Here is a 20733-nt window from a genome sequence, read left to right on the forward strand (position 1 = left end):
TCAGACAATGGAGACCTACAGGGCTGACGAACGGCTCAAAGAAAAGTGTAGTTTCCAAGTGTTTGCCAAGTGTCCGATTGTATCCTTATCCAGCAACAGTGTATCGACTGCTTCAAACAAAGCAGTTCAGTTTGTTATCATTAATGAATGTATCAAGTTTGTTAGACAACGTCTTCAATGTTTGTTGCGGTAGGTCCTGTCCTTTCGCCCACTTTCCACACACAACAAGAATAACTCCTTTGTGTATCAATAGCCTATATTACGTGGCATTGCCACCCGTGGCCACAATACAAAAAAACTTTTAAAAAACACCACCCATATAGTATTTCTATGGTAGTCTTCCAAATCGAATCCAGTGGTTGTCGAATACGAGTCATACTCCCACAATCTCAAAGATCGGCAAATACATTTTCCAGCGCAAATCAAGTCATGCCGCTGATGTCTGCCTGCAAATGATGGGCTAAGTACCCACATTTACTTGTTGCAAAGCAACGTCGACTGTTGTACCATAATCAAAATTGAAACAATCCATTCGCTGTAGAGTCCCATTGAAAATTTAAGGAAATGCAAAAGAGAATGTTTTTGTTAGCTCCTCCACTGAACAAGAAAGCAGGTGTGTCTGAACATGCTATTGCTGCTAACTTCACACCTTTGCGAAGCTAGCAGCAATAACGATTAGCCACACTAATGGAATCTGCCTTCAAAATAAAAGTTCACAATTGAAAGTGGTGCAAATGGATAAAAATTGTGGAATTATTACATATTTGGACTAGATAATGTTCCAACGTTGTTATATAAATTCAACAAAATACAATAATTAGTTAATTTGACCAACAACAAAAAAGGTCAGTTGAAATTGCACTGTGGATGTGTTAGAATTCAGAATTGCTTTGGGGTCAAAGTTATATTTCACTGTACAATCTTACCTATGGATTGTGGATCCATGAAATGGTGTGTCAGCAGTGATGGAAAAAGTACCCAATTGTCATACTTGAGTAAAAGTAAAGATATCTTAATAGAAAATGACTCAGGTGAAAGTTACCTAGTAAAATACTTGAGTAAAAGTCTAAAAGTATTTGGTTTTAAATATACTTAAGTATCAAAAGTAAATGTAATTGCTAAAATACACTTAAGTATCAAAAGTAAAAGTATAAATAATTTCAAATTCCATATATTAAGCAAACCAGATGGCACCATATTTTTATTTAACATTTTTTAATGATAGCCAGAGGCACACTCCAACACTCAGACATCATTTACAAACAAAGCATTTGTGTTTAGTGAGTTCGTCAGATCAGAGGCAGTAGGGATGACCAGGGATGTTCTCTTGATAAGTGTGTAAATTGGACCATTTTCCTGTCCTGCTAAGCATTCGAAATGTAATGAATACTTTTGGGTACCAGGGAAAATGTATGGAGTAAAAAGTAAATTATTTTCTTCAGGAATGTAGTGAAGTAAAAGTAAAAGTAGTCAAAAATAAAGTACAGTACAGATACCCCAAAAACCTACTTATTTAGTACTTCAAAGCATTTTTACTTAAGTGCTTTACACCACTGTGTATCAGCTTACTCAGTGACACCCATAGAACACACATGTGAAGAGTTAACACAAATGTTAGCCTTGATACTCTTATTAGGGGACTTTGTGGTAAATCACCTCCCAGTCAGCCTATTGTGCGTATTTACATTAATGTTTCACTGTACAGCCTTACGTATGGATTGTGGATCCATGAAATATTAATATCAATATGCGTAAATAGGCTGAATAGTGAGGGCAATTGCCACAGTTAAAGTTCCCTAATTAGAGCTACAATGCTAATATTTGTGTCAACTCTTCACAGTTATGTTCTGTGGGTGTCACTGAGTAGACTGATACCCCAATTCCATGGATCCACAATCCATAGGTAAAGCTGAACATTGCAATATGAATGTTCAATGCACATTGTAGGTTGACTGGTGAACTAGCGTGTCTCAGTTCACACTGGTGTCAAAGACCTGCAATAAGATCTACGAGGCTAATATTTGTGTAAACTCTTCATAGTTGTGTTGAGTAGACTGATACACAATTTCATGGATCCACAATCCATATGTAAGGCTCTACAGTGAAATATGAATGCCAAAAATGCACAATAGGCAGACTGGGGAGGTGATTTACCACAAAGTCCCCTAATAGATTTAATTAGGATCCCCATTAGCCGACGCCAATTGCAACAGCGAACCTAATAAGAGCTACGACACTAATATTTTGGTAAACTCTTCACAGTTATGTTCTGTGTGTGTCACTGAGTATGCTGATACGCCATTTCATGGAGACGCAATGCATAGGTAAGGCTGTACAGTGAAATATAAGTATGCATCCAAAGAAATTCTGAAGTCAAATAAATACACAGTGCAATTTCAGCTGTCTTTTATTTATTTTGGTGGGTCAAATTAGCTAACTATTGTATTTTGTTGAATTTATATAACAACATCCCAACCTTGATCTAGTACAAATGGCATCACTTTCAATGGATCACGTTCAATTGGGAACTTTTAATTTGAAGGCGAACCGCAAATGCCACGGTTGTGGTTAACCGTTATTGTGGCTAGCTTCACATAGGTCTTGGAGGGTGAACGCTACCTCCCACTGCTCCTGGGTCCTGAGCCCTTTTCTACGCGTACTGCGTGCAGCTGTGTGCATGTCATCGAGAGTACATACTTGTAACCTATTTATACTTGATTATTTTCAATAAGAGTGCCATCACTGTTTTGGATCCAAAAAACCAAAACGAAAGCCCCAATGGTAATGTGGGGATATCACAAAAGCACAGAATAGAAAAAAGTAGAAATCTTGGGCAATTACTTTCAGAAGGTTATTGAAGCAGGTGGGGCTACTACAAATCATGACAGCTTAGGAACACTACTACAGCCAGCTATATACAGTACATCTCAACCTTCTCTCTCTCTCAGTGCCTGTGTGTTGTGTAGGACAGGAGCACAGATAGATCAGTTGTCCTGTTTCCCTTTTTAGGCTATCACACCACCACTAGGACAGACTTGGCCCTGTTACAGCACCAGAGCTATGTGGAACGCTGCTATGTCAACATGTGCTGTGGGAAGGCCAGGCTAGCTCATACCCCAAAATTGAGGATTTGTATTTCTGTGACTTGACACAGTGTTGCATTTGGTTTACATTTACATTTGGTACTGCATTTTAGTAAACAAATGACCAACTACATCACATCCTTTAGAATGAATGGAACCTAGTGAAACGGTTTTCTGTTTGCTCGGGCGACTGTGCAAACAGGGATTATTAGAATTGGTGCTAGGCCTATGAGAGGGATCCCATCTGCTTCCTTTTGCTTTTGCTCAGTGCAAATGTGGTTCCTTTAATTTAATGTTGACTTCAATCTGGCCAGTCATTTCAAACTGTCGCTAAGCTTGAAATAAGATGTTGTGCCCATCAACAGAGTACTTAAAATACAGACTGTTATGTAGATTGTGTTAAAAACATTCGTTTGGATGATTAATCTATCTCATTTTTGAATTCGTATTATGATCCCAGGGCTCTGTTTTCCATATGAAAGCCCTAACCCAGATTAAACATTCATGTTTTTCCAGAGCAGTACAATAATAGCTCAAAGGCACAATGTTAACCATAGCTCAGCCCAAAATGAAAATCACTCCCCCGGTGTAACCAGATGGGTCCCAGACAGGCAGTGATGTGGGCGCTGCATTGTGAATGTCTGCTGGAGGCCCTTCTATTATTAATTAATGTGAGTGGCGAGACAGCGCTGCGGATCAGTGGCTGCAAACCGTAGTGGGTTGTTTACTTTCTGGAAGGAAGGCGGCAATGTAGAACTAAGGCCCTGTCGTTAGTGGCCTAGCAGGTCTTTAGGACCCCACCCTGTATGTACACACATACTCCCTATTCCGTCATTGAACAAAAAGCTGAATACATTTTTTGCTCGGATTCAAACGAATTAAATCAGTTTGAAACAGTAAGTCCAACAGTCATCAGAGGCATATAGATGTTCAATTGTGTACTATTCCGTAGTAACATTCTGTAGCCCTAGTTAATAGATAATTCTAAACGAAAGCAGAGCGACTTCAGAGGGAACATAACCCTCAGACATAAATTCAGCTGTCAGGTCTCTCAGAAATGTTTGGTACGTGGGGCCATGGGTATATGAGGCAGGGCATAAGGACGTTGTGCTAAGCCTTTGCTGCTGCTTCTGCTGCTGTGTATGTGTGTGTGTGTGTGTGTGTTGTGCGTGTGTATGTGCATGTGTGTGTGTGTGTGTATGTGTGTCTATGTGTGTGTCATTGCCAGCTGACGCAGTGGTCAGAGCCTCGGATGAGTCTAGTCAGCAGATGAAGCCCATGCCTGATTGGACACTGGGGTAATGACTTAACGAGATGAAGGATGTACACAAAGGGCAGTTCCAGGATATGTTATCCTTGTTATGGGAAACAGTTAAAGTAAGCAAATCTCTCAGATTTTACTTTGTATTTTCCATACTGACTGTACTGGGACTAACTGTTTATAAAATTACCGTTTTCTTTTATACGTTAGTATTGTTGTGGGTCGTTAAGAAGGTTCGCTTGGGGATTTTTTTTTTGTCATGAGTAGACAGACTGCAGGGCAAATTCTTTCCTCCCTATGTCAGCTCTTGTTTAGCAAAACCACACACCGTGACGTAATCACAGCCCCATTATGTGAATGGTTCCATAGAAATTGAGGCCATCTAGTGGCCATTGTAATAATGTATTAACTTGTAAAGATGTTATAATGTTACAAGGCAGCAATAATAGCCATACAAAAAAATGAAACATACTTACATTTGCCTCATACTGCATGTTTATCCTGTTTGATTTCCATCAGTGTAAAGATACCACCTCTCTATCCACTCACTATGGACATCACAAGAGATCATAGGTCAAATTGAACTCAATTAAATGTGAGGGGATTCTGGTAGTACCAGTAATCTGGATTTCTCTCTTCCATTGTTAAAGGAGGGGCATGTATCACTACTAGATGTAAAAAAAAAATCACATCAAGAGACATCTTTGTTAAAATTGGCCATGAGCAAGTTTCCTGATCTGGCCAAGCTAAATCACAATGCAGTCAAAAACTTGATTAATTTTATAAATATTTCCACACTATGTGGTTGGAATAATATTGTGAAATTGTGAAAATTATCATAATACCCTTTTAGCATAAGAGCTGTTTGAAAAGACAGCCTGAATTTCCAGCATGTTTTGCTGGGATGGAGTTTTGGCATGCCAGGTGAGATCACCAATGGCGTAAATGTGTTAATAGACCAATAAGAAAGAGAGTTCCAAACCTCTCTGCCACTTACAGCTAGTTCACAGATTTCCCCTACCCACTCAGAATAAATAAAGTAGTAAAATTCTTGCTTGAGAAATGTATCTTTACTAAGAATCTATTTTTGTTCATTTTAACTCTTTTAATTGAAAACAATCACAGTAAGGTGCTTAATTGTTACCCAGAAATGATTTGATATTTAGATAAAAAAACGTCTGCATTGGACCTTTACTGTAGCGCAACCTATCCGGTTGAAGGCAGATCTAACAAACACCCGAATGATTGGTGGACAGGTTACCACTGTGTTTCCCAGGTTGCACCACCTACATGAGGTGACCACAGGATTAGTGGAATTATTGAGCCCTGATTAGTTATCTGGTACATACAAGATGCCACAAGAGAAACACACTCAAACAAACGCATGGACACTGACATCCTACTGTAAGTATGCTGAGATTTTATTTTATTTATTTTCTATCTATCATTTCACGTGGCTTCTATTTTCATAGATTTACCCCTGAGAACAGTGGTGAAAGTGATCTATTTGTGGGATTAAACAAGTAATATGAACGACTTTTTGAGTGAACAATGCTGTGTGTGAATTGGATATTTTGTCATGGACTAATACAGCTTTACATAATTTATATGATGGGCAATGCATTTAGGCTGTTGCACATTGTTTACATTAAAAGGTTGTACACATGGTTATTACTGTTAACTAATAAAGCTGTTGTCTTTAGATTCAACCATATCAATATTCGTCAGTGACGTGTTTTTATTGCCGTCAGAGTTTACTTTTTACTTTAATCTGACAACGTGCTTAATTTGCACTTTTATGGTCTAAATGTCTGAACTTAAATAGCCTTTTATTGCTACATTGGAATTTGTATACAGACAAAAATATTTATTATATAAATAATTCACCTGACACCCGAAACCGTATCAATAAGAAATATGAATATTGAAAATATATTCTGTAGGTCAGGGATCATCAACTTTGGGACGATTTTTTTCTTGCGCGGATGGTCGAGGGGCCGAGAAACATAAATTCACTCTGGCTATCTACTCCGATTTCAGAGGACTCTGTTTGAATGAGCCAGAGTACAGAATAACTGATGAATTTCCGAATGTGCAACACCCGTTGAATATGACCGGTGTCAGTAAAACGTCGGCCAATTTGTTTTATTCAATTGTTGCCAGCAGCACAGCTACAGTCACCACAACGCTCTAGATATCATGAAATCAGCCTAACCAGTTCTGCTAGGGCGAGTAAAATGACAGAGTGAGTTGTTCTTTCATTTGTGACTGGAAGTAGCTAGCCAACTTTAGCCAGTTAGCTTGGGTGCTAGACTGCAGTTGTGACCAAACGCTTGGAGCAAACCTACTGTGACTCTGAACGCCTCGAGAGTGAAACGCTCTGAATTTAAGAACGGACAATCTGACAGCGCTCTGAATCTACGAACGCCAGAGTGCACTGAATTTATGAACACACCCACAATTACACATAATTTGTAGACTGCAAATTGACCACAGATATAATACTTAACTAAAACATAACTTCAAACCATGCTCACATTTGTGTACAATCACATCTCTCTATTATGCGTGGGAATACTTGGGAACAGATTTCCAAAATTAGATTGGATATACAGTTGAAGTCGGAAGTTTACATACACTTAGGTAGGAGTCATTAAAACTCATTTTTCAACCACTCCACAAATTTCTTGTTACAAACTAAAGTTTTGGCAAGTCGGTTAGGACATCTACTTTGTGCATGACACAAGTAATTTTTCCAACAATTAATTACAGAGATTATTTCGCTTATAAATCAAAGTATCACAATTTCAGTGGGTCAGAAGTTTACATACACTAAGTTGACTGTGCCTTTAAACAGCTTGGAAAATTCCAGAAAATGATGTAATGGCTTTAGAAGCTTCTGGTAGGCTAATTGACATCATTTGAGTCAATTGGAGGTGTACCTGTGGATGTATTTCAAGGCCTACCTTCAAACTCAGTGCCTCTTTGCTTGACAGCATGGGGAAAATCAAAAGAAATCAGCCAAGACCTCAGAAAAAAATGTGTAGAGTCTGGTTCATCCTTGGGAGCAATTTCCAAACGCCTGAAGGTACCACGTTCATCTGTACAAACAATAATACGCAAGTATAAACACCATGGGACCACGCAGCCGTCACACCGCTCAGGAAGGAGACGCGTTCTGTCTCCTAGAGATGAACGTACTTTGGTGTGAAAAGTGCAAATCAATCCCAGAACAACAGCAAAGGACCTTGTGAACATACTGGAGGAAACAGGTACAAAAGTATTTATATCCACAGTAAAACTAGTCCTATATTGACATAACCTGGAATGCCGCTCAGCAAAGAAGAACGCACTGCTTCAAAACCACCATTAAAAAAAGCCAGACTACGGTTTGCAACTGCACATGGGAACAAAGATCGTACTTTTTGGAGAAATGTCCTCTGGTCTAATGAAACAAAAATAGAACTGTTTGGCCATAATGACCATCGATATGTTTGGAGGAAAAAGGGGGGCTTGCAAGCCGAAGAACACCATCCCAACGGTGAAGGACGGGGGTGGCAGCATCTTGTTGTGGGGGTGCTTTGCTGCAGGAGGGACTAGTGCACTTCACAAAATAGATGGCACCATGAGGAAAGAAAATGATGTGGATATATTGAAGCAACATCTCAAGACATCAGTCAGGAAGTTAAAGTTTGGTTGCAAATGGGTCTTCCAAATGGACAATGACCCCAAGCATACTTCCAAAGTTGTGGCAAAATGGCTTAAGGACCACAAAGTCAAGGTATTGGAGTGGCCATCACAAAGCTCTGACCTAAATCCTATAGAAGATTTGTGGGCAGAATTGGAAAAAGTGTGTGAGAGCAAGGAGGCCTACAAACCTGACTCAGTTACACCAGCTCTGTCAGGAGGAATGGGCCAAAATTCACCCAACTTATTGTTGGAAGCTTGTGGAAGGCTACCCAAAACGTTTGACCCAAGTTAAACAATTTAAAAGCAATGCTACCAAATACTAATTGAGTGTATGTAAACTTCTGACCCATTGGGAATGTGATGAAAGAAATAAAAGCTGAAATCATTCTCTCTACTATTATTCTGACATTTCACATTCTTAAAATAAAGTGGTGATCCTAACTGACCTAAAACAGGGAATTTTTACTAGGATTATTTTTATTTTATTTTACCGTTATTTTACCAGGTAAGTTGACTGAGAACACGTTCTCATTTGCAGCAACGACCTGGGGAATAGTTACAGGGGAGAGGAGGGGGATGAATGAGCCAATTGTAAACTGGGGATTATTTGGTGACCATGATGGTTTGAGGGCCAGATTAAATGTCAGGAATTGTGAAAAACTGAGTTTAAATGTATTTGGCTAAGGTGTATGTAAACCTCCGACTTCAACTGTGTGTATATATATATATATATATATATATATATATGTGTGTGTTTGTTTAAAAAAAAATCAAATTCGGCCCGCATTCCGACAGTTGGATAACCCTGCTGTAGTTTGAAGTCTTGTTGCTAGTTTATGCTCTACCTGACTAGTCTGGGTTTAGGCAGCTTATGGAGATTGAGCAGATGCAGAGAGCTGAGGCCTGCTGGATTTACTTAGCACTCCTCAGATGGACAGACACTCACACACCTGCTGTTTGTGTAGAACCAAACTGTGGCAGACTACACACAGGTACAAATATTTGTCAGACAACTGGTACGCTACCGTGTCTTAATGTAATCAGACTGTGCCAGCCAGGTCAGCCACATAGTTCCATAACACGTAGTTGAGAGTCTATATACTATATATGCTGTTCATTGTAAAACAATAAAACAAACCCCATGGTGGAAACCGATGGACTAGTTTATGGATAGTTTATGGGGATAGCAAAAAGGATATACAGTAAGCAGGTAATACACAGACCCAATGAATAGTGTATCCCGAAAGGGATAGGAATGCACTGTGGGTACAAACTATGTTACCTAGTTTAACCAGGTACTATAACCCATGCTCTTAGAAAAAAGGGTTCCAAAAGGGTTCTTTGGCTGTCCCCATAGAAGAACCCTTTTTGTTTCCAGGGAGAATCCTTTTTGGTTCCAGGGAGAATCCTTTTTGGTTCCATGTAGAACCCTTTTGGGTTCCATGTAGAACCCTCTGTGGAGAGGGTCCTAATGGAACTCAAAATGGTTCTACCCAGAACCAAAAATAGCTTTTCAAGGGGTTCCCCTATGGGGACAGCTGAAGAACCATTTTACGTTCTACGAAGAGTATTTTTTTCTAAAAGTGCAGTTTAAATAGTCACACAGATAATACTAACCTTTGTCAAAAATATTTCAAACAGTAAAGAAATTATCGACTTTTACATTAAGATCTAAATGGCTCTGAAGTCTTCAGGGGTTTATTGGCCCTGACCCTGATCACCTGACAGTAGCCTTTGTTACCTCAGCTGACTTAGCACCGGTCGTTCTGTAAGTCTATAATTTGCACGTCGACCCTGTGTCATAATGAGCTCTTCTTTCAGGTGGGGACTGAGGAGAAGATGGTTGCCGCTGTGCTCCCCTTGTTCTGTTTCACCACAACTGAACATGTTCAACCTGATGACCAACTGCTGCAGCTGGGTCTCCAAGATCCAGCAACCCATCAGGTAAGAATTACTTTCTTTCAAATGGATTAACACAATCCCTCAGTCACTTGCGATTACAAGTACTCTGACTTAAATTGCTCCATATGCTAACTCCAGCCCCATATCTTATATTTTCACACAGGAAAGTCAATGTACTCGTGGTCGGTCTTGATAAAGCAGGAAAAACCTCCACTGTCAGGGGGATGTTAAGAGGTAATGTAACAGTGACTTCAATACAAAAGAATTAACAGGAACCATGCAGTAGACATTACACATAAATCTGCGTATGGCTGACTGAGGTCCTCTTGTAACTATTCTCGCTGTCTGCAGTGCCCCCGGTGGACGTGGGTCCAACACATGGGTGTGTCCGCACGGAGCTGAGAGTGGAGAACTTCCTGGTCACCCTGCTGGACATTAGTGGGGCCCCGGAGGTGCGGGGGTCCTGGAGAGATCTCTATGGGGAGGTCCATGGGTTCATCTTTGTGGTGGACTCCAGTGACCGGCAGAGGATTAAAGAGGTCAAGGAACTTCTGACGGACCTGCTGAAGCAGCCTAGAGTGGCGGGAAAACCACTACTGGTGTAAGGACTAATTCTTAAATCAAGTTTGAGTTCATGTGAATAGAATTCTTGATTAACCTTAAAAAAAAAGTAAAGCTATATTTGTTATATTTATAGTTTATAAGTATGTTATACAATATTCTATGAGATGTATATGACAAAGTGACAGATAATCTATACTACCTACTTTAAAACCTTAGTGTTGCCATGGTACAGTGGGCAAGGAAGGACAGTAACGAAACTGATTAGTGCTTTCAGTGTAGTTTTTTCCTTTTTTGAATCCACTGAATAAACTGTGTTGTGTTTTAGGCTGGCCAACAAGCAAGACAAGATGAATGCCCTGCTGGGAAGTGAGATAATTGAGCTCCTGTCTCTGGAGAGACTGGTGAACCAGAGCCGTTCTCTGTGCCACATTGTGAGTCTAGTTCTCACACACACCACTCTCCACACAGCCAGACAGAAGAGCTAGACATAAGATCCAGACAGAGGAGCCAGACATAAGATCCAGACAGACAGCCAGACATAAGATCCAGACAGCCAGACAAACTGACAGCCAGGCAAACAGACAGCCAGATTATGTTTATTATGTTCAAGAGACAGATACATAGACAAACAGAAATCCATGTAGGCTACATAGATTTGATTATGTTGTGCCGTTTCGCTCTAGGAGCCTTGCTCAGCCTTAATAGACCTGCGGAGGTGGACAGACAGGAAGACGCTGCGGGGTCTTCGCTGGCTTTTGCGTGCTGTCAATCTGGATTACCCAGAACTCTGTTCTCGCATAATCAGGGACATCAGGGACAGGAGACCTCTAGCACCAGACGAGAGGGACAGGCGTGGGAAGATAGAGAGGAGCAGCAAGCCAAAAGAGGAAAGGTAAGAGCGACCATAACTATCCCAATTGGCACAAACTGGTTGAATCAACGTTGTTTCAATGTAATTTGTCAACGTATTGTGACGTGGATTTAAAAAAAAGTAATCAATCGAAACTGTTGCTTTGAGTGTGAAATTTCAGGTTACAATACAATTTTCAAGATAGACACACCCTGTATAAAATATGTTGAATTTGTACCGTTGAAACAATTTCAGAACTTCAACGTCATATACACTATTTAAAGAAAATAGCAGCACCTCCTACTGGAGAGTTGATCTAAAGCTATTCATTTGGTTTCCCACCCAGGATTTTAACTAAGCCCAGCTTTGATATTTGTCACTGACTACTACCAATGTGCTATCGTGAGAATGATTTTTGAGAGATCCCTTAATAACTAAATATATTCACTGTTGCTATTGAAGTCATTCCAAAGGGTAGGTTTAACAGAGCAAATTAAATGAAACCATACTTATTAGGTAAAATATCATCAATTATACTATTTAAGCCTATATAGCATTTGCAAAGTCATCAACAGCTATTTTTAAATATTTTATTAAACAATAGGTCAAAGATTTTATTGATGATTTTTTTGTTTTACAATACAAAACATATACATACAAATGACAACATACAGACTTACACAAACATCCACAACATCCCCCCTGCCCAGACCCACCTGCTCACATCACCATCTCCAGTGGCCGTATCACTCTCTGCCACATGGCCTCAAACTGCACCATTTTGTTTCTCTCCGTCGCCCCCGCACTTTCAACATCTAGATAATAAAGCATTTGACCTTTCCATTGTGTTAACGATGGACGATTGATAGATTTCCAGACAAGTAAACAAATTATATGTTGGATTCACATCTCTAAATAAACCAAAAATACAAGTTAAATAATAGGATTAAGCCAGTGGCTCAAATGAAATTATCCAAGCATATCCTTTAAATGTTGACATTTGGTTGCAATGTCAACCAAACACAATTCAATAATCTTTTTGTAGTACAGTAAATAGCCTAAAGTAAAGGCTATCTTACAAACTAATGTAACCTTATTTATTCAACCTTAAAATGAGTAACACTTCCATGGACAAACTTTGAGGTTACTGGAACTATAAATGTCTTCTTATGTAATCATAGAAAGCGTGCATGTTCAAGATAGCATGCAAAGCTCGCTGGTCTGTGGAGATCTTCACAATTGCTGTAATAATCTGCGCAGAATCTTGAACAGCATTGATCACTTGCAGTATGTACTTTTAATGTCATCTCAACTGCCATCCATTTGGTTCTGCTATTAGATGAAGCACAGTGATAACCCAATGACATTGTATTTCCATTTGAACTTTGTTGTTCTTTTAGATGGTTGAAAGCATAGTGATAACACATTGGGAATTCAACAAACTTCTGTCTGTCTATTTGAGTCGGTGAATAAAGGTTGAAATCTCATCGATCAACTTCTCAACCAATTATTATCCACATTTCCACGTTGAAATGACATGGTGTGCCCAGTGGGATGTGCCTTCAGTTAGACAGAATATCATCTGTCTTGGCCAATGTGTTAATATTGCATTCACAGAATATGTATCCATGAACTACTTCAAAGACATGGCCCATGTTAGCTAAAGCATCATGGCATGGACCCTTTCTCATGTGAAATGTCTATGTGTAGAATCCGTGCCAGCAAAAATGACCTTCGTAAAGTACAAAGCCCTCAAGAAAAGGACCTAAGACCCAAGACCCCCTCACTACAACCCATTCGAAACATATTGAAAAAGGTAAAAACATTGAAATGTACAAATCAACTGATAATCTTTAGTTGTAGATCCACTTGATCTTGATAAGATTCCAATTGATTATTTGTAGTGAAACAATCTACTCGTTTGAGTACATCTGGAGATGCACTTTCATTTTCATTGCTGGAATATGTGAACTGAAAAGCCTTGTTTATTGTAGGAGAGCACTCTGAAAAAGAGGCTTCATAAAAAGAAGAAACAACAGGTGAAGATTAAGGACACAGACGAGAAAAGCGAAGGAGAGAATGCGGAGGAGGAGGAGGGGGAGGAAGGTAGCACAGAGGCAGACCCAGAACCCAGTGTGCGGAAAGAGAAGGCCAACAGTCCCCTAATACCTCCGAAACGAAGGAAGCTGAAACGTAAAGCCAAAGTGAAGGAAGAGACCCAAGACCTCCCAGAATCAGTTGACAACGAAGACAAAGACAACTCAAATAAAGGTAGCTGTGCTCCTCAAACAACACTTCAATCTGTCTCCAATGTCTTGGAGCATGTTTTATGATTTATTAAGAGGTTACAACATGTTATTAGTACTTTTGAATATTGAAATGTGCATCTGAGTTGATAACGTTCACATTTTCATCTGTTGATAAAGGGGACAAGAAGAAGAAGAAGAAGAAAGTGGTGAAAGTGAAAAAGAACAGGATAAACTCTGAGAAGATGCCAGGAGCATACTCCCAGCCAGTTGACCTCTCCGCGACCTTTGGTGAGCCCCCAGTCTCTCCTTTTTAACTCACACTGAAATGCAACGCCAAAAAATGAGACTCTGTCTGAGATATGTGATTTCCCTGTTTCCTGATAGATCTTTACCGAAAAGCCATTTTGGCTCTGAAAGAGCGACATAATCAGGGCCAGTGAGAGGAGAAGGCTGAGCTAGAGTCCTGTGTCCAGTGTGTGACGACGCAGTCTGCTATCCTGTCAAGGGCAGCACTCCAGTGATTTAGGAACACGCTGAGACACCTTAGTGACTCACCCCCAGCCTCTTCCCTACAAACCACCCAGACCGCTACCTGACTGACTGACTGATTGACAGAGGGAGACATGCCCTGCCTGCAACTCCTCCACAACCTCCTTGTCCATTCTATTACCTCACATTGCTAACGTGTGGATTACAACTGGAGTTTTCAACTGCTTTTGAAGGACAATTTCAAACTGCTTGATAGATGTTTTTCTTAGCTGCTACTGTGTAGGAACTGCAAAGCCAATGCACCCCCTGAGAAATGTGTGTTTATTTTATCTCACCAAAATATGTTATATGAAAGATGTATTTATTAGTGGTTATTTAATTATGTGCAGTAAAAGTAAACAGTTGTTTACAAACATGATCAATGTACTGGCCGAAATATTTAAATCCCTCTTCATAAATATGAATAGAGTTTATCTGTTTATATTGTAATTTTGATGGACAAAGTGACATGCTTTTGTAATGTTCGTTTGCTTTTTATATGACTGTTTGAAAAATGTCTCACAGACCCTGTTTTTCAACAACAGCAAAATGGTCAGTGAAAGGAAAATAGAATTTTAAGAGATAACACCACCAGGTCAATTTTTGAAGAAAGAACAAATACAAAACTGAGATGTACAATAAACAATCACGTGCTTCCTTTACAATGTACCATATGCCTTGAAGTGTGCTTGTGTTTGTTCACCTTGAAGATGATAATGCTCTGTTGCTTGACCCAGATGATAATGCTCTGTTGCTTGACCCAAATGATAATGCTCTGTTGCTTGACCCAGATGATAATGCTCTGTTGCTTGACCCAGATTCAAAACGGCCCAAACAATAGGTCAAGCGCCGAACTAATAGTCAGCCATATGTAACCATGTTTCCTATTTCATTCGGTGTTAGCTATTATTTACTTATGCATGCTGGAAAAGAAACTCTGATTAAAAAAAGGTTTTCTTGTTGGACTATGTTCAAATAATATCCATTCGTAATTTTTGTATTTTTTTTTTTTTACATATAAACTGATAATATATCTTGGTATGGGCTCCATAGTTGGGCATTTGGACCTTGGATCCTGTATACAAATTAACTTTCGCCATTTTTGTCGCTCTTCGAGAAGCCCACCCCCCTCAGCATCTTCACAGGAGAGAATACATTACAGCCAGTTGTTTCAGTGAATAGGCCTGCACTAAATAGCGGCCGCGCGTAGACACACAGGTTGGTGGGGGGACCGGGACACACAACACTGAAGATGGCTTCACCGAGGACGATAACAATTGTGGCCCTCTCTTTTGCTCTTGGCCTTTTTTTCGTCTTCATGGGCACTATAAAGCTCACACCAAGATTAAGCAAGGATGCTTACAGTGAGATGGTAAGTAAACCTTTAGCAACAAACCGCATCTGCAGCTGGAAGCGAAAGCCATTGTTCTGGCTATATATACGCTCTCAGGCTCTAATGTGCTGTGCGCTGCTGACCCACATTTGGATCATGACATAAAATAGCATATTATATCTAACTGATACATATGATTTGATTGTATATTTTGTTTCAATCGTGGGAATGAATTTAAGAAAGCAAGCAAGAACAGCTGCATTATTATATAGCCTATAATAGGCTAAATTATTTATTGAAGTCTGACGATAGAAAAACATGACTTTTGTGACAGAAAACAAAATATTACCATTCGGGATTTCAGATAAGTCCACATAATTGAAATCGAATGAATTGCCTACAGGCTACAGTAAATAGGCCTGTTTGTTTGAAATAAAATAAGACTAGGATATGGGCTAACAGTAGCCTACACATATGTTCAGTAGTGTTTTATGGCGAATTATTTGTTATTATTAGCCAAATATGACTTAAAAACGGCATTTGAAGGTACATTTTAGCCTATTCAGCGCATTCGAACAAATTCTACAGTCAAATTATGAGATTCACTAGCCGACCAGTCGATTAAACTCTTTACGATGGAGTTGAGCGGCGACTACTGTGGGCGGTCTGGAGCTCCGACATCATGACATTGTTCTGTGTAATTGCGAGCTATTCTTTGGGTGCTGAAATCAGTCGTTTTTGTTAAAAACATCCTTTTACGTGTTGTCGGAGCTCCAGCCCGCCGACAGTAGCCCCCACTCAACTCCATTGCAAATCGTGGAGTTGAGTTAAATCAGCTAGGGGTGCACCTGCCGGTGTGGGGCTGATGTTGAGTCCCTCCCTACCAATGATGTTAATGCTCATCTGTGCTCTTCTCGTCATTCATATATGTTCTAATATAATTCTTATTCTATGGCGAATAGGCCCCTTCATTAGCCTATATTTTGGTCATTGAGTATTATTATTATTTATTTATTTTTGTACTTTTTACCCCATTTTCTCCCCAATTTAGTGATATCCAATTGGTAGTTACAGTCTTGTCCCAGTACGGACTAGGGAGAGACGAAGGTCGAGAGCCATGTGTCCTCCAAAACCTGACGCCGCCAACCCGCACGGCTTCTTGACACACTGCTCGCTTAACCAGGAAGCCAGCCGCAACAAATGCGCATCCGATCTGGCAACCTTGTCAGCGTGCATGTGCCCGGCCCGCCACAGGAGTCGCTAGAGCGCGATATCCCGGCCAGCCAAACGCTCCCCTAACCCGGACGAAGCCGGGCCAATTGTGTGCCGCCTCATGGGTCTCCCGGTCGTGGCCGGCTGCGAAACAGCCCGGGATCGACCCCGGATCTGTAGTGATACCTCTAGCACTGCGATGCAGTGCCTTAGACCTTAGACCGAGGCCCCAACGATTGAATATTTTAAGTAATAGGCCGATATCAAGGACAGTGGTTTTGGTGGTGCTTGCATAGGCTACTTACAAGTATAACTCTTAAACCCTATAGTTAGACTATTTTGTGAAAAACAACAGAAAAACATCTGTCAGTGTCAGTGACGATTTTAGCATGTACATCTTGGTGGGGCAACCTCAACAACAACAAAACAATGTTTAGATGCATGCCAGCAAAGCCACTACACAACACTTAAAACATGAATTGCACTATAACGTAACAAACGGTGCCCACAAACTGTTAGGGCCTAGATAAATCTGTCCCAACAGCAGAGCTTTCTTTTCAGCACCATGGAGTAAATCCTTACCACTGCTACACCTGGCTATCAGCGGAGCTTCGTCTGGCAGCGAAACAGTTCATTCAGCCTCATTTGCTTTCTTTAAAAAAACATAGCTGATATGGCTGAGTTGCTTAAACAAATGTGGTTTCTACTGACAATTGAGATGTACAAACTATGGCATAAGGGGACGACGAGCGGATAAGAGGCAATGCGTAATTTCTATTAAGACATTAAATGTATCGTCTCACTCCAACTTTTGATGTAGAACTGGAACTTCCTTACATGTTCTACAAATCGGAGAAAGTATATACTGTGGCCTATAGTATACCACTAGTAATGAGCAAGTTCTCTCTTTGATATCTATGAAAATGAATGCTGAATTGTTCTCTCTCACGTTTTTTCTTTAGAAAAGGGCATACAAAAGCTACGCAAAGGCCTTGCCAGGTCTAAAGAAGATGGGTATCAGTTCGGTGCTGCTCCGTAAGATCATTGGCTCACTAGAGGTGGGCTGTGGTGTGGTTCTGACGTTGGTGCCAGGGAGACCCAAGGATGTGGCTAACTTCCTGCTCTTGCTGGTCATGCTGGCGGTCCTTTTCTTCCACCAGCTAGTAGGAGACCCCCTGAAACGATACGCTCATGCTCTGGTCTTTGGCATTCTGCTCACCTGCCGACTGCTCATTGCCCGCCAGAGTGAGGACCGGCCTGAGAGGGAGGAGAGCAGGGAAGAACACATCAATGTCCAGGAAAAGAACAAAGTCAAGCAGTCCTAATCCAGCCCAATCGTCTAGTCTGGGCAGAGCAACAGCTAAATGGAACCTTGTGCGTTTCTTTGGATTGTAGCAATTCTGATTCAAAAGAAACAGTCGCTATTAACAAGTGATATTTTTATGTTTCTTTTTGACACAAATACTAATTTGAGTGACTTTGTTGGCTTTGAGACTGCTAATGTTTTCCGCTATTGAAGATTGGTACTTTTCTATTTTTTACATCTTAGCTAGGAAGCTAATGATATCCCTTGAATTCAATTGTTATTTTACAACAATTAAGCATGGTTCATATTAAATGGTTTAAAACGAACTCATATCCTACCACCACTGTTCAAGATATATTGTTGGTGAACATTGACTCACATTTATTCAAATATAATACACAGTATCACATATTTCTATTGGTATTAGTAAAACAAGAATAATTTCAGTGAATTCAGATTACTTTCGTTAAAGCTTTTACCTGTTGATTCGATTTTCTTGTAAGTATTCCTATGCATGAAAATGTACCCCTTTTCGCCAAAGAAAAATTGAACGGTCAAATGACAAGTCTTTCGCTCATCACAAATTGATGAATCACTTTGTTGAACCCAACACTTTTGTTCAAGAACTCATATGGAGGAGAGACATATAGGAAGGCATTTTGTTAGCAATTATGTTCATACATAATATGTCTATTGTTGCTAGCCTAGTGCTGTCTCTATGTCTCTGGAACATAGTCAATAGTCCAGCTACTTTGTCAAATGCTGTCAAATGACATGTCCAATAAAGGACTTGATATTTGTCTCTTAATAAAGGACTGTCTCTCTTTACATCCAGTGACAACAAAGGCTTATGTTTATCTGTGAGTCTATTTTGTGCTTGGATTTTATAACATTATTCTGTTGAATTACTATATTAGATAAGTATTCGTATGAGTATTAACATTACCACTGGATCCTTCTTGTAATGTAAATGTATTTGATTAATATATAAGTGGTGCTACCTTCAGTAATGATGAGTAGATAAAGGGAAGTTTTAGTCAGATGAGCAGTTGTTCAGTTGGTCTTTAACATTCACAATACTTCTGTAAAACAAGATGAGCTAAATAAAAAAATGTACAGGCCGATCTCCAAGCTATGTGTTCATTGTGTATCGTTTTAATTCAGTTCAAGTCAGCAGTTATTTACAAAACATTCCAAACATAAAGTGTGTAAAAAAGAAGAATGAACGCTTGGATTTGCATTCCGTTTATTGCAAATTTAGAGTACCTGAACTTGGATTCTTGAAGTGAATGAGCCTACTACACACAATTATGTATATAAATCATTACCTTCACATCATCAGTTTATGCATGTTAGAAGGAAAGCGAACTGGCAGATGAGTTGAGTTTGAAGTGGAGGAAGTATTAGGGCTTAGCGTGTCTCTCGAGGAGGCTAAAAAGAGATTTTGGCTTAGAAAAGATTAATATTTTCAGGAGTCGGGTAATAGGCTATGTGAGGTGAGTTTTAGGGAAAGAGAGAGGAGGTTGAAAAGACTAAGGGATTTGAATCTGTTGAAGCTCGCAATAACAAGGGAGAGGGTATGTCGAGGAAGATTGGTGTCAAGTTCAAACAGAGTGAGCCGGACGCCAGTTCAAGTTCTGGAGGTGAAATGGAAGGGGTAGAAGGTGTTGTGAGGAGCTCGGAGCCCGAGCCTTGCATTGATGGACATGGTTATGATAAAGATAAGTTTGGTCCAGTAGGAGTGACATTTTTGGAGAAAGTGGATCCTTGCCTTTTATGTGGATCCATTTGTGGTTTAAGGGCGGTTGGGAAAGGAGTTGGGTGCAATTGAATCAGTGAAGGTAACCTATAGTGGACTTGTGATATTTGTTTGTGTTTCTTCTGAACAGAGGGAGCAGGTGCTCCGTGTCACACAACTTGGGTCAAGATCTGTTTCTTTTTTGAAAACTCTGTTTATTAAGTTCTACACACACAGACAAGACAAAGCAATATAAATAATATACTCAACTAGAAAAAATACAAATAATACATACATAAAAAAAAAAAAAATAATTGCTTTAAAGATACCATACTTTAGACAAGTTAAACACACCAGGCAGAAGGCTACAAAGGTTAAAGGGCAATCTATAGTATAGGGACAGAGCAAACACCTCACCATTGTTCCTGTAAACAGTCAAGGGATGGGGTGGAGAAATGTAACCACTCACAGACAGTCAAGGCCACAGACCAACCATCTACTGGACCAAAAATAAAAAGTTTACAATGCTTTAAAATCAAAAATGAATAATAATAATTTTATGTAGGCGTGAACAAAATTTAAAAATAAAAATAACTGGGAAAAACAAGCTCACACCTTAGTCTCTGCCCGGGCAAGATGAACGAGGCATCCGCAGGTCACAATCAATAAGCACATCAACCTTAATGCCCCCCACCCCCACCCCAGAAAAAACACAGAGAAATGCTCATCCAACCCCTAAGTCACAGGGGGGTCAAATACAGACTTATTTTGGTTTTAATAGGAATGCCATCAGAGGAAGGACTGTTTAAAGTAAGACCGGAATGGAGCCCAAGCCTCATTAGACAGTTTGGGGTTCCCACGTGAATTGAATTGATTTTTTTCTAGTTTCAGAGAGCACAACACATCTCTCACCCAATATTTATAAGATGGGGGAGCTGCCATCTTCCAGTTCTGTAGTTGTATAAGCAACAGTGTCCGACTGGATTCTTGACAGGGGGGTACCTATGGGCAGTACTC

General features: G+C 40.0%; 2 protein-coding genes across 4 annotated transcripts; both read left to right on the forward strand.

Moving 5' to 3' along the window:
• The first annotated feature begins 7 nt into the window (after positions 1–7).
• Positions 8–14796, forward strand: arl13a (ADP-ribosylation factor-like 13A). Of its 3 annotated transcripts, none has more exons than XM_055926852.1 (10): positions 8–189; positions 9856–9978; positions 10100–10170; positions 10288–10537; positions 10826–10931; positions 11184–11392; positions 13061–13166; positions 13345–13621; positions 13777–13887; positions 13984–14796. In XM_055926852.1, exons 1-10 carry the CDS (start codon positions 8–10, stop codon positions 14037–14039), a joined length of 1491 nt encoding a protein of 496 aa, XP_055782827.1. In that variant the 3' UTR covers positions 14040–14796. The 3 variants fall into 3 exon arrangements, with proteins under 3 accessions (XP_055782827.1, XP_055782828.1, XP_055782829.1); XM_055926853.1 differs by lacking the exon at positions 8–189 and adding an exon at positions 830–4460; XM_055926854.1 differs by lacking the exon at positions 8–189 and adding an exon at positions 831–5748.
• A 427-nt stretch (positions 14797–15223) lies between these two features.
• tmem35 (transmembrane protein 35) lies at positions 15224–19109 on the forward strand. The gene is made up of 2 exons (XM_055926857.1): positions 15224–15499; positions 17635–19109. Exons 1-2 carry the CDS (start codon positions 15380–15382, stop codon positions 17995–17997), a joined length of 483 nt encoding a protein of 160 aa, XP_055782832.1. The 5' UTR covers positions 15224–15379; the 3' UTR covers positions 17998–19109.
• Positions 19110–20733: the final 1624 nt, after the last annotated feature.

This window comes from Salvelinus fontinalis, chromosome 6, assembly GCF_029448725.1.
Source record: "Salvelinus fontinalis isolate EN_2023a chromosome 6, ASM2944872v1, whole genome shotgun sequence".
Classification (NCBI taxonomy): domain Eukaryota; kingdom Metazoa; phylum Chordata; class Actinopteri; order Salmoniformes; family Salmonidae; genus Salvelinus; species Salvelinus fontinalis.

Excerpts from the sequence above, each read along its gene's own strand:
- arl13a (XM_055926852.1), top strand. The coding sequence starts at position 8 with ATGGAGACCTACAGGGCTGACGAACGGCTCAAAGAAAAGTGTAGTTTC. Across the intron at positions 9,979-10,099 it reads AAGATCCAGCAACCCATCAG|GAAAGTCAATGTACTCGTGG; the intron begins GTAAGAATTACT and ends ATTTTCACACAG. Across the intron at positions 10,932-11,183 it reads GCCGTTCTCTGTGCCACATT|GAGCCTTGCTCAGCCTTAAT; the intron begins GTGAGTCTAGTT and ends GTTTCGCTCTAG.
- tmem35 (XM_055926857.1), top strand. The coding sequence starts at position 15,380 with ATGGCTTCACCGAGGACGATAACAATTGTGGCCCTCTCTTTTGCTCTT. Across the intron at positions 15,500-17,634 it reads AGGATGCTTACAGTGAGATG|AAAAGGGCATACAAAAGCTA; the intron begins GTAAGTAAACCT and ends TTTTTTCTTTAG.